The sequence below is a fragment of the Rhinopithecus bieti genome, unplaced genomic scaffold (assembly GCF_001698545.2).
Source record: "Rhinopithecus bieti isolate Rb0 unplaced genomic scaffold, ASM169854v2 scaffold_28517, whole genome shotgun sequence".
Lineage (NCBI taxonomy): Eukaryota > Metazoa > Chordata > Mammalia > Primates > Cercopithecidae > Rhinopithecus > Rhinopithecus bieti.
The window spans coordinates 480,018-492,816 of NW_016813121.1; the positions used below are offsets into that span (position 1 = coordinate 480,018).

At 39.7% G+C, this 12,799-nt stretch overlaps 1 protein-coding gene across 1 annotated transcript in view; it reads right to left on the reverse strand.

Annotated features, from left to right (window-relative positions):
• Positions 1–12,799, reverse strand: part of TNFRSF21 (TNF receptor superfamily member 21) — a 74,844-nt gene that overhangs the window by 12,355 nt on the left and 49,690 nt on the right. Inside the window, exon 4 of the mRNA XM_017847693.1 lies at positions 10,257–10,522. Within this exon, the coding sequence (XP_017703182.1) occupies positions 10,257–10,522 (266 nt within the window). The remainder of the gene's footprint in view (positions 1–10,256; positions 10,523–12,799) is intronic.

The following is a 12,799-nucleotide window of genomic DNA, read 5'->3' on the forward strand; positions in this document are numbered from 1 at the left end:
TGGTAACTACTGTTACCAAGTCACAATATACTCGTCCAGAGATAGTCTATACTTATACCAACAAATAACTACATATATTCTCCACCCCCCTTATTTTTTAAAACAATTTTTAACATCTATGTATATACTGTGTGTGTATATATATTTGCAATATGGTGGCACAATGTACATACTGTTGTTTTTTTTGTTTTGTTTTTGTGTGTCTCCCAGGCTGGAATGCAGTGGTGCAATCTCAGCTCACTGCAGCCTCCACATCCCGTATTCAATTGATTTTCGTGCCTCAGCCTCCTGAGTAGCTGGGATTACAGGCACGCACCACCAGGCCCAGATAATTTTTGTATTTTTAGTAGAGATGGGGTTTCACCATGTTGGCCAGGCTGTTCTCGAACTCCTGACTTCAGGTGATCCACCCACCTGGGCCTCCCAAAGTGCTGGGATTACAGGTGTGAGCCACTGTGCCCCATCCTACATACTACTCTTCACCTTGCCTTTTCTCGTTTAACCCTTCTTGAGGTTAGCACATGAAGAGCTGACTCACTTCTTCGGACAAGTGCATGCTGTTCCACTGTATGGATGTTCAATAACTTACATAACCAGTCCTCTAGTGAAGGGCATTTGTAGATCTCCTCATTCTTTTGCTATTACACATGACACTACAATGAATACACGTGTACTTGCATCATTCGGAATGCATGTGAACCTGTGTAAGATATCTTCCTAGATGTGGAATCATAGGTCTCTGTGCCAGCCTGAGAGGTTAAAAATCTGCATGTTTAAAAGTCTTCAGTTTTCCTTCTCTGTGAACTGTCTTTTCACAAGACTGCACATGTTTTCTTAATTTGTAAAACTCCTTATTTTCAAGAAACTTAACCCAATGTTTCAAACAATTTCTACCTGTGATTATTTTGTCTTTTGATTTGCATATAGTGTTTTCTGGCTTGTGTATTTATTGTTAAGTAGTTGCATTGTTCTTGTATGACTTCTGTGTTTTATGTTATTCTCTACTGTTGTGATTATAAAAACAAAACATTTCCCCCAAGTTTTTTTTTCTAATACTTTTTTGGTGAGAAGTTATTTTAGTTGTTGGGCATTTAATTTCAGTCATCCTCCGAAAGTCCAACTGTAGATCAATCAAAGCTTCCTCTCTGGCAACTGTTTATTAAAATATCAGGAATGACATTAGTTTCTCCCAAGGAAATGGTGACAAATAAATGATGAAAACCTCGAAATTAACTGATATAAAATAAAACCTACTGCTGACCACGATGCAATTCCTCATCAGCAAGTGTACCTGTTATTGACACTTGGTTTATAACAGAATAAGGGACACTTTCACAAACACAGAGCGGAGAAGCTAGGCCAAAGCTGGAAGCTATTCAACTTTATCCAAATTGGTGCTTTGGCCTTAAAAAGAAAAAATGTAAATGTGCTCTCCTGCACTGGTAATTGATGGAGAAAATAAGTTTCTTTTCACAGTATTGATTCTGATTTCCTCACAATGAGAAAGCCAGTAAGGGCGTAGATTAAAGGGGTGGGAAATGTCATCCACTAACAGACCCAGCCTTTTCTGAATGGTGAGACCCTCTGTCTCAGAAAAAAATTAAAGCCCACTTCAATCCCTCTGTATAGCAGCTTCACAGAAGATATTCTCAAGTCTGGCTCACATATCTATCCCTCCTATAAAACTGTCAGTATCCTAAGGGATGATTCTGTTTTGTATTTTGTTTTGTTTCATTTAGTATCTTAGTGCCTGGTACAGGGCTCAATACATAATGGGTGCTCTGATAATCTATCAAATAAGTTGTCTGTGTTAAATTATCTCAACCTTAAAAGCAATACTAATAAGAATGTGTGTGTGTGTGTGTGTGTGTGTGTTGGGGAGGGAGTGTACATTAATATAAAGACCCCAAGAATCTGTTTCCTAGACTTTTCTCCTTACGATCTGTATACAGCAAGCTCAACTACTACATTTTTTTTAATTCTATGATGCGTATTTTTTTTTTTCACATTTTAACATCTCTGAAATGGGGATGTCTCTTACAATTATAATTAGCAGTATTTTATTTCTTTCTCAGTAATACATAATGACAATGGTACATCTTACAATTGACACGGGATTCAATGAAATATAGTAATATATCTGTATTAGTCAGTTTTCATACTGCTATAAAAAAATACCTGAAATTGGATAATTTATAAGGAAATGAGGTTTCATAAGCTCACGGTTCTGCAAGCTGTACAGGAAGCATGATTGGGGATGCCTCAGGAAACTTATAATCATGGCAGAAGGCAAAGGGGAAGCAGGCATGTCTTACATGGTCAGAGCAGTGGTGACAGGGGGAGGTGTCACTCGCTTTTACACAATCAGATCTCGTGAGAACTCGATTGCAAGAACAGTGCCAAAGCGGGAAATCTGCCCCCATGATCCAGTCACTTCCCACCAGGCCCAACCTCCAACACTGGGAATTACAATTCAACATGAGGTTTGGGCAGGGACACAGACGCAAACCATTTCACCTATACTTCTCAGGACCATGAAGCTTGCTAAATAAACCAGTTATAGAGCACCCCGACAGTGTTTGGGACGAAACAGATACTTAGCAAATGCTGGTCCACTTTCAACTTAATGTGCACTTATTGAAAACAGGATGCATTTGCTGTTAAGTCAAAAAAAGGACGATGTAGAATTCAAATTCCAACACAGAAAATAGTTGCTAAGATTTACTGAGCCCCCTACTCTATGTCAAGTGCAGGACTGGGCATTTACACTCACCTCTAGTTCTCAGCAAGATCTTTCCAAGACACTTACAAAGAAACTGAGGCTTGGAGACTTTATAGGACTTGCCCAAGGTCACATAGTGAGTGGCAAAAGCAAAATTCAAACCCAATTCAGAGGGACAAAGTCAAATTCTTGAATTTATCAGTTCCTTCTAGTAGTTCCTGGAGATTCAAAGTGCGATCTCTAGCACGTGACGTGAAATGGGATATTCAAACCTTACTTCTATGCCTTAAATATTACAGAACTGTTAAGGGTTTCTAAAAAGCTTGCTACTGAGCAAAACAAGGATATAAGTAAAACAGATGTTCTTTGCAGAGTCAAAGATTTGAGAAGCCCTTAATATGAAAAAGCAGGTGGGGCTTCCTAGGTGGAAACCAAATGTGAACGTTTCAGGAAAGAGGACCAAAATATAGTCTTGAAAAAAAACTAGTCTGATTTTTTTAAATGACTTTCAAATGGACAAATATATGTCTGGTCTAGCTTTCTATGTATTTTTTTTGGCAGGTTGAGTACTCTTTCACTCTGATGCTTATAATTCCTCATGCACACTTCAATGATAATTATTTGCACATGCATCTCCATTGCCACAAGTGAGTTATTGAAAGGCACCGACCATTTTTCTTCTTTACCCAGTACCAGGCACACAGCTGGTGTCTGACAAAAGGTTGTCGACTAACTGAATGAAACCTTGGACTATGATAATAAATAGAACCGCCTGAAATGTCATTAAAAATCTAACGGCTATTTATAAACATTGCTCTTTTGTGCACAATGACAACTTTAAACACAAGCATCACTAAATGTTCCTGGTTCTAAGTGTGTCAGTCAGCAATCCCTTTATAACATCCTCTTCTCACCACCACCCCAGAAGTTCCCTAGAGCCCACAGTCACACCCTACGAATTAAGTAACTTGACCTTAAATAACCCTCCATGCTGTAGTAACATGGCAGAGGGCAGCTGCTAGATAACATGCAAGTTTAGCTGTTACTTTAGGTCCTCAGGTCTTAGGACAAGAATCCCTATTTTCTAAGAGATGACAAATAGGAAAATTAATGACAAAGACTAATTTGAACAAGCAAAAAGTCAACAGTTAATGTACAGCTGGTAGTTGCTTCAACTCGCCCTCACTGTATTAAATTTCTGAAAATAGCTGGTCTCAGTCAGACCCGTAGATAAGGACAGCTGCATCCTGCAGCTGGTAAGCAAAAAATCAGTAACTGTAGTTCCCTCTGCAGCAGAGGCAGGCGTGCTGTTCTCACCAAAATAGAAGGGCCAGTACTTCTCTAGCTGTTGGGATTCTCCGAGTTGATTATACAGAGCAAAGCCATCCAGGCTCCAACACAGAGTCTACTATAGTAGAGAGAGAGAGAGAGAGAGAGTGCCTAAGTGCACAAATGCTCTGTTCCTGAGACATAGGTCTCCTATGTGGTTCTGGAAAGGACTAAAATACCCTAACAAAGAATCATTCTATTATATAGAAATCAACAACCACCACCACAAAACATTGGCGGTGGGTCCACTGGCTGTTAAATTATAGTGTAGTTTTAATCTACTGAATCTTATGGAAGGAGTGATAAGAAGCAGAGCATGGATTCTCCACTCCACTGCCTGGTTAACGTCAGTCCTTTATATTTGTGAATCTCTGATCAAAGCAGACAGCTAAAGGAACAATTTATATTATTTTAAATTGTTGTGGTTGTTTTTAATATCATTTTTTAAGTATCTATAAAATTTCTTTTTCTGCCCCTTTCTCTCATGAAGCAATGAAGGGATACTGAAACTCTAACCACAGATATAATACTTCTGAACCTAGCTGCTAAACATCACCTTAATATCTCACTCTAGTATGGCCCACAGTAATTTGATTATTAAAATTAATTTTGATAACCACTCCGAGTGTGAAGAGCAGGTCCTGTAATTTCCATTTTAAAAGGAAAAATCTCAGAGTTAGAGAAATTGTTTGCCCAGGGTTTCCTATGGAGAAGAAACAGACTCCCTTCCTCCCACCCTGTCCAAAGCACAGGGAAAGAGTGTACTGGTTAAGTCTCTCTGCACATACAAAGGCTGTAAAATAAAAGAAGGGAGCTAAAAAAAAAAAAAAAAAAAAAAAAACATGGAAAACCAAATCATAAGAAAAACCAGAAATTCACTTGCTCAATTTCATTTCTCTTTTTCTGCCAGCTATTGAGGAAGCAGACCATTATCTCCCTTGCTAAAGAAAACATCCCAGCCAGCCTAGGAACATGTGCTCAGGCAGTAAGCAACACATACCTACAGTTAGCTGGGATTTCCAGCTCTGGGGCACTGAACCCAGATAGCAGCCTTCCTGCTCGGCCATCTGCTTTCAGCAGTCCTGGAATTGGGTGAACATCCCCACCTAACACTAAGTGACCCTCAGTATTCAGCATCTAAAAGACCCATTATGTGTATGAGTTTTAACTAGTTAGGAACATTCTTCCATCTCTTTTGCCTCCAGAGCCTGGAAACAATTGCAATATTAATAGTCAACATCTGACAAGTGCTTACAGTGGGACACAATCACTTCATTCTCAGAGTAACCCATAGGACAGGCTCTCATGTTGTTCCTATTTCTTCATGAAGAAACTGAGGCAGAGAGGCCAAGTAATTTACTCAGGTCCCCAAAGTGACTATGTTTCCAGGACAGGGATTTAACCCGGCACACGTCTCCATACTGATGTTCTGATCAGAGCCTTACTGGCTGGTTAGATGGAGATCCAGCACATTCCTCTCCCCGACCTCTTGGATTTACTCCTTTAGATTATCTAAGTATGTGTAAATTTCTTCCTTCCATCCAAATGTAAGCTTCCTTGATGGCAATTGACTTTGTCTTACTCATCTTTGCATTGCCCAAAGTGCCTGTTATAATATTGTGCACAAAATTTGTTATGTAATATAGATTTAAAAATAAAATCGCATCCTCTCCTTTGCTGGTTAGCAGGGGAAACTTAAACCCAGGCATTAAAGGACTAAAGGAAAATAACTGGCAAGCTAGAATTTTATTTCCAGCTATCCTTCAAAAAACTAAGGTGAAATAATGCAATTTATTCATTTATTTAGAGGGTACTTTTCAGACCAAGAAAAACAGAGTTTACTGCTGGAAACCTATACAGAGAAGTATTCTTTAGGCAAAAGAAAAATTATCTCAAGTAGAAGTTGAAGCTCCAGGAGGAAGGTATTAAGAACAGAAAAGAGCAATATGCGGATAAGTCCGTGTGACTACTGACTGTGTAAAACCATAACAACTCTGCCTTTTAGCAGTATTAAAAGTGTAACATGAAAATTCATGAAAACAAAAGCAAAGTGTAAGAGGAGGATAAATAGGATTCAAGCCTTCTAAGGTTGTTGTAGTATCTGTAAAATCGTAAGAAGTACATTTATTACCTATATGTCATAATTTAAGTACGTGTGTTGTAATCCCTTGGGTATTCATTAAAAGTGAAGTAAAAAATGTGAAATTAACAAGCTAACAGATGAGGAAAAATGGAATAAGAAAAAAATACTTGATTATTTCAAGAGAAAGCAAGAAAAGATGGAGAGAGAGAGAGGAAGCAAAGAGGACAGGACACATTGAAAACAAAGATATGGTAGATTTAAACCCAAATATTTCAGTAATTACATTTTTAAAATTACATTTAAAAAGCAATTATATAATTACATAAAAATGTAAACACACTGAAATTCTCTAATTGTCAAAAGCTATCAGACTAGATTCAAGGAAAAAATCTGGAATATATGCTTCTTACAAGAGACACTCTTTAAAGACAGAGAAAAAAATCAAAGTAAAAGGATGGAAAAAGAGATAACATACAAATTGGAATGCTGTATTAGGGCAGTGTTTTGTTTTTTAATAGCTTTGGCAAAATTGCAATAACTTCCAACTATCATCCCACTGCTTTGCTGCTTCTTCCAAATGCTCATGTCCCAGAAAGGAAGAATAGCTATGATTCTGGAAGGCTGGGTTCATTTTAGATGTTGAATTTGAAAGAAGAGGGTGCTGAAAAATACAGCTCCTACCTCAGATAAAGGAAGAGTCGGACTCTGAATGGGTGTAATTTAAAAATGGCGAATAGGCCACCGTGGTTAATAATGAACTGGCTGTTCTTGACAGAGGCAACTAAAAGCCACACCAGGGTTAATCCTTTGAGTGGATTGAGTGGAACATAACACAGGCACTTTCACGCTTATGAAGAGAAAAAACATTGACCATTAAAAAAAAAATAGTCATTTTTACCCATTAAGAGTCCATTAACTCCTGGGGCAAAGCCCCAAATCCCCAGCAGTACCACCATGCAGAGGGAGTACAAGCCCATCACAGGATGAGAATAAGAAGTCTCAATTAAGCCCCCTGCCTTTTGATTCTCTTGTTTGACGGGACAACTTTCAGAAATAAACTATGGACAGAGAGTAACATACTGTGCAATTACCACTTGAGTATCCCTAATCCCAAAATTCAAAATCCAAAACTTTTTGAGCGCCAACATAATGCCACAAGTGGAAAATTCCACACATGAGTACTTAACACAAACTTTGCTTCATGCACACACTTTTTCTAATTTTGTATAAACTTACCTTCAGTCTATGTATATAAGGTATATGTGAAACATAAAGGAATTTCATGTTTAGACTTGGGTCCCATCCCCAAGCTATCTCATTATGTATATGCAAATATTCCGAAGTCTGAAAAAATCCAAAATCTAAAATGCTTCCGGTCTCAAGCATATCAGATAAAGGATACTCAACCTGTAATAAGAACTGGCAGCCAGAAATCCATGTTCATTGGCTATTAAAATTAGAGTTAGAGCTGGATCCAAAATGCTGCTAGACATTGATGTATATTATTAAAACATGAACTAAAAAACTTAATATTGCCTTCTCAGCCTCCATCATAACTCACAGGCTATAGCAGAACCACAGAGAAAGCTGTACAGTGCTTTGACATTACTGTTCTCAAAAAATAAATAACAAAAAATAGCTACTATTACAATCTTTTGGTATTATAGAAGAGATAAGGGGAAGGAAAGGATTAAAGTGTACGAGAATTTGGCACTTAGGAAGAAGGTGCTTTGTTCTCTTATTTGTTGACCTAATGATTTTATTATGAATCACTCTTTTTGACACGCACTCTCCCCTTTTTATTTTTCCATGGGCCCACCATAGGTTTGGGTTAACCAAATCCTAACCTGCATCAGTAGTATGTTATCTTTCTTTTTTTTTTTTTTTGAGACGGAGTCTCGTTCTATCGCCCAGGCTGGAGTGCAGTGGTGCGACCTCGGCTCATTGCAAGCTCCGCCTCCCGGGTTCACGCCATTCTCCTGCCTCAGCCTCCGGAGTAGCTGGGACTACAGGTGCCCGCCACCGCACCCGGCTAATTTTTTGTATTTTTAGTAGAGACGGCGTTTCATCATGTTAGCCAGGATGGTCTCGATCTTCTGACCTCGTGATCCGCCCACCTCAGCCTCCCAAAGTGCTGGGATTACAGGGGTTGAGCTACCGCGCCTGGCCATGTTATCTTTCTTTTAGGCATCATCAAGGACATTAGGTGACTTATTCTCACATATCTAAATCCTTCTTTGAACCTTAGGCTTGTCTCTCTCCTTAAACCCAGTCTCTAAGAATGCATGGCAATGGTTTGCCTCTAAACTCCCTGTATTCAAACTGCAGCCATTTTACCTAATTGGAGGGTTAACATCTTCCTCACTTTTCCCCAAATCCAGCTACATAAAGCCTAGTTTTAGTTTTGAATAATATTTCACACCTAAATGATTTATTAGAAAGTCTTAAGACACTGGTGTATGCCTTTGAATGTTTATCACTTGGGTCTATTAATAAGTATTTTTTCTGAAATTCCACATTTCAAAGAAGTTAAAAATATGCCAGGAGCTTTAAAAGACCACCTTCAAAGTCAATTAGCACCTATAAATTATTATCATCCAGTTACTTGGATAAAAGATTCACCTGATAAATGGTTACATCAATTGTCAAGAAGTACTGCGCTATCAGTATAAAAAGATAAAAGCATTTGGACTTCTTAAGTACATAAAGTATACTTACGCATAAGTATAAAGTATGTAAAATGGAATCCTTTGATACACAAAATGTGATATAGAATGATAGTAAATTGAATTGATGTCATAAAAAATCTCTACCTAGCTCTTTTAGGTAACAAATTTGGACCACCGGAATAACAACACAGACCGGCCCTTTAAATCTTTTTTTTTTCTTTTTTATTTGAGACGAGTCTTGTGCTCTGTCGCCAGGCTGGGTGCAGTGGCCGGATCTCAGCTCAAAATGAAGCTCCGCCTCCTTGGGTTTACGCCATTTTCCCTGCCCTCAGCCCTCTCCAGTAGCTGGGACTACAGGCGCCCGCCACCTTGCCCGGCTAGTTTTTTTTGTATTTTTCAGTAGAAGACGGGGGTTTCACGTGTTAGCCAGGATGGTCCCCTCGATCTCCTGACTTCGTGATCCGCCCGTCTCGGCCTCCCAAAGTGCTGGGATTACAGGCTTGAGCCACCGCGCCCGGCCTGGCCCTTTAAGTCTTAAGTGGGTTTTATCAAGTCTTAGTGGTAGCACTTTCTTTACTTTGGGAATATGTTCTGAAACCTGAATCGAAGTCTATGGAAAATATGATTCAATATCCAAATCTGTACTTTATTCATGGCCTTTCAGGGAAGTACATACAATTAAAGAAAGGTTAAGTAAAATGAGTTACATCATGGTCGTAACTACCATTTGTAGAACACTTGCAACGAGTCAGGCGTTTTATATGCTTTATTTCTCATCTTAATCTTATATAGCAGGCTTGAAAACGTGAATAACAGAGGCATGGAAAGTTGAAGTAACTTACCCTTCGTCACCTAAGCTAATATGTACCAGAGCCAGGAGTCAAATCCAGTGTTGTCTGGCTCCAAAGCCAGGGTTCATTGGCTATAAAGAAATCACACTCCTGGGTCCCCTCAGTTCCCATCTGATGTGCTCCATGGAACAACCCAAGGAGGAGAATCAGTTCTGTCATCAACTGTTGCTAGCACCACCTGCATCCTCGGGACGCGAGAATGCTGCCTTCATAAGCCACTTCACAAAAACACCCTCTGGAGAAGAGGTGGGTGTAGTAAAAAGCGTATTTTCTTGGTTTTGTTCAAAGTGTGCCACGCAAAAGGATATGGTAAATGGGGTAACAAAGAGAGCTTTTAAAAACACTGATTCATACTCTGCCCCCTGGAGATTCTGATGTGACTGCTCTGCAGGTAGGGTCCGAGCATCAGTATTTTTTTTAAAGTTTTCTAGATGATTCTAACGGACGGCCACTGAGAACCCCCATTCTAGAAATTAGGGTGTGTGTGTGTGTGCGCCTATCCACCGAATATGTTATTTTTCTTTGTTCCCATACAACTGATAAAATTTGAAGCATAGGGGCAATAGGTCAGTGGTAAAGACACACAACCAGGGCTCCATTACCTGGGTGGTGTCTTCCATCAGCCCACGAATCTTCTCCACAACATCGTTTCTCCGGTGCTGGCGCAGGGCGCTAATTAGCTGGGCGAGGCTGGCCTCGGGTCCCCGGATGGTCCAGTGCTGCAGAGCTGCGTAGGCCTGCTCGTGGTCGGCTGTGTACCCGTTGGAGAAAGCAGCAACCTCTCTCTCACTGGCATTGCAGAGAAACTGATAGATATCTTTCCACTGGCTTCCCACTTGGGCTGCTACAAGCTTCAGGATGTCGATACCTATACCAGAGAAAAAATAAAAAACAAATGAGGGCTTGTAAGGAAAGCTTCTTATCTAAGGCAGCTCTGTTTTAATGAATGAACTAGAAGAGGCATGCTTTCCTATCGCCCTGTGTCAAAGGAATGCATTGCCTCCCTTAAGCACTTGGCAAAAGCAGCTCATCTTGTGGACTAGCTGGTACCCTCATACAAATTTCACTTCCTGAGTGCAGAATCAGAAGAAAGAGCGATCATGGAATTATAATAAATCAGACCCAAAAAGATGTTTTGAAAGCCAAACCAAATAAGGTATTCACAGTGATTTCTCTGTTACTGTACACAATGTCATGGATAGAAGATTCCTTCTTCTTGTAGATCTTAGCAACCTCAGCATACAATTGGCTTTTTTTTTTCCTTATTATTATTATTATTATTATTATACTTTAAGTTATTTTCTTATTAAGTGGGGAACTTTCACATTTTCACTTAAAGGAAGCACTTTATGGCCGCTGGCATATCCAAATTGTCAGCATCATTCCTCTCGAGCTTTGGGCCATTATTAAGTAAAATAAGGGTGACTTGAACACAGGCACTGTGGTACCAGTACCGAGACAGTCAATCTGATAATCTAGACGGCTACTAAGTGACTCACAGGCAGGTGAGGTCTCCATCATGGATATGCTGGACAAAGGGATGATTCCCTTCCCCAGAAGGACAGAGCAGGATGGTACAGGACCGTGAGATTTGATCACATTACTCAGAATAGTGCATAATCTAAAACTTAACTACTGTACTAAATACAACAGTAACCAAGTAAGTTAGAGGCTCCCATCTAAAAAACATGGTGACTTCATGGCATTTAGAAAAAGGGAAGCCGCAAATTAAAACTGCAATGGACTTTACCCAGCACTGTCTAGGTAAAAGGTGTTCAAATTCTGGGAATGGTGTCCTTTATATCAACTGACAGTGTGCTCACCTGTTCCAGGCCAATGGAAGCATTCCTGAAGAACCCGTAACTTGTGCTCAAAGTCATGTTCAACAAGTAATTTTCTAATTCATTATTCAGTCTCCCAACTTGACTCGCATAGTTATAATGAAGACAGCAGCCAAAGGGACAGTGTAATAACAATAGCTGTTATCTTCTAGGTATTATGTTAAGGCATTAGCTCACTGAACATCTTTATAAGGCATTAATATTTCAATTACACAGGCAAGAAAAAAATACACTTAGAAAAGTTAGGCTACTGGCCCAATATCACAAAGGTAGTTGAGTTGGTTATTGAACCCAACTCACCAGGTTTGCAATTGAAATCCTATATGTGTAACCACTATGAAATGTGACAATATTGATGGCACATTCCAAGAGGAAGGAAATGCCTCGGCTTATAAATGACCATGACTGGTTATTCTGACAGACAGCTGTCCCCAGTGATTCAATATATTGTTATTCTGGCTCAGCAATCACTTGAAAACCCAGTGAGTGTGCATTTGTGGTCCCCAGATCTGGTGAACAGATGAAATGGTGATGATGAAACTGGTGAATTGCAAAAATCAAATCTCAAGATCCAAAAACTCAGGATAAGCACCTGGCACCAACCCTTCGTGAGGAGAGGCTCTCCCTGAGGAGCTCACTTTGGTGTCTCTCTCTTTACGGCATCTTCTCTCTACAATTACCATCGGCTTTGCCAGGATTTACATGTGGGGTGCATATATCACCCTTACAGTAAGGGCTCTGGTATTTTACTACAATGGGTGAGTAAGTCCTCTGAATCAATGTCATGTCTTTGTTGTTGTTGTTTTTTTTTTTTTAGATGAAGTTTTGCTCTTGCCACCTAGGCTGGAGTGCAATGGTGCAATCTCAGCTCATTGCAACCATAGGCCTCCTGAGTTCAAGGGATTCTCCTGCATCACCCTCCCAAGTAGCTGGGATTACAGACACCTGCCACCACACCTAACTAATTTTTGTATTTTTGGTAGAGATGAGGTTTCATCATGTTGGCCAGGCTGGTCTCGAACTCCTGACCTCAGGTGATCTGCCTGCCTTGGCCTCCCAAAGTGCTGGGATTACAGGTGTGATCCACCGCACCTGGCCAATATCATGTCTTTGAATGAGGCCATGCTCACTTGCCCTGATAACATAGCTGTTATAGTTAACAATATCTTAAAAATATTTACTACTCAGTAAAAAAATATGGTCACATTCCCAAGTGAGGCTTAGGAGAGAAAGGAAAAAAGAAGAATAAAGAGGGGCTTACTGTTCTGATTTCTCAATCAAAGGTTTCCTAGAAAAAAAAATTT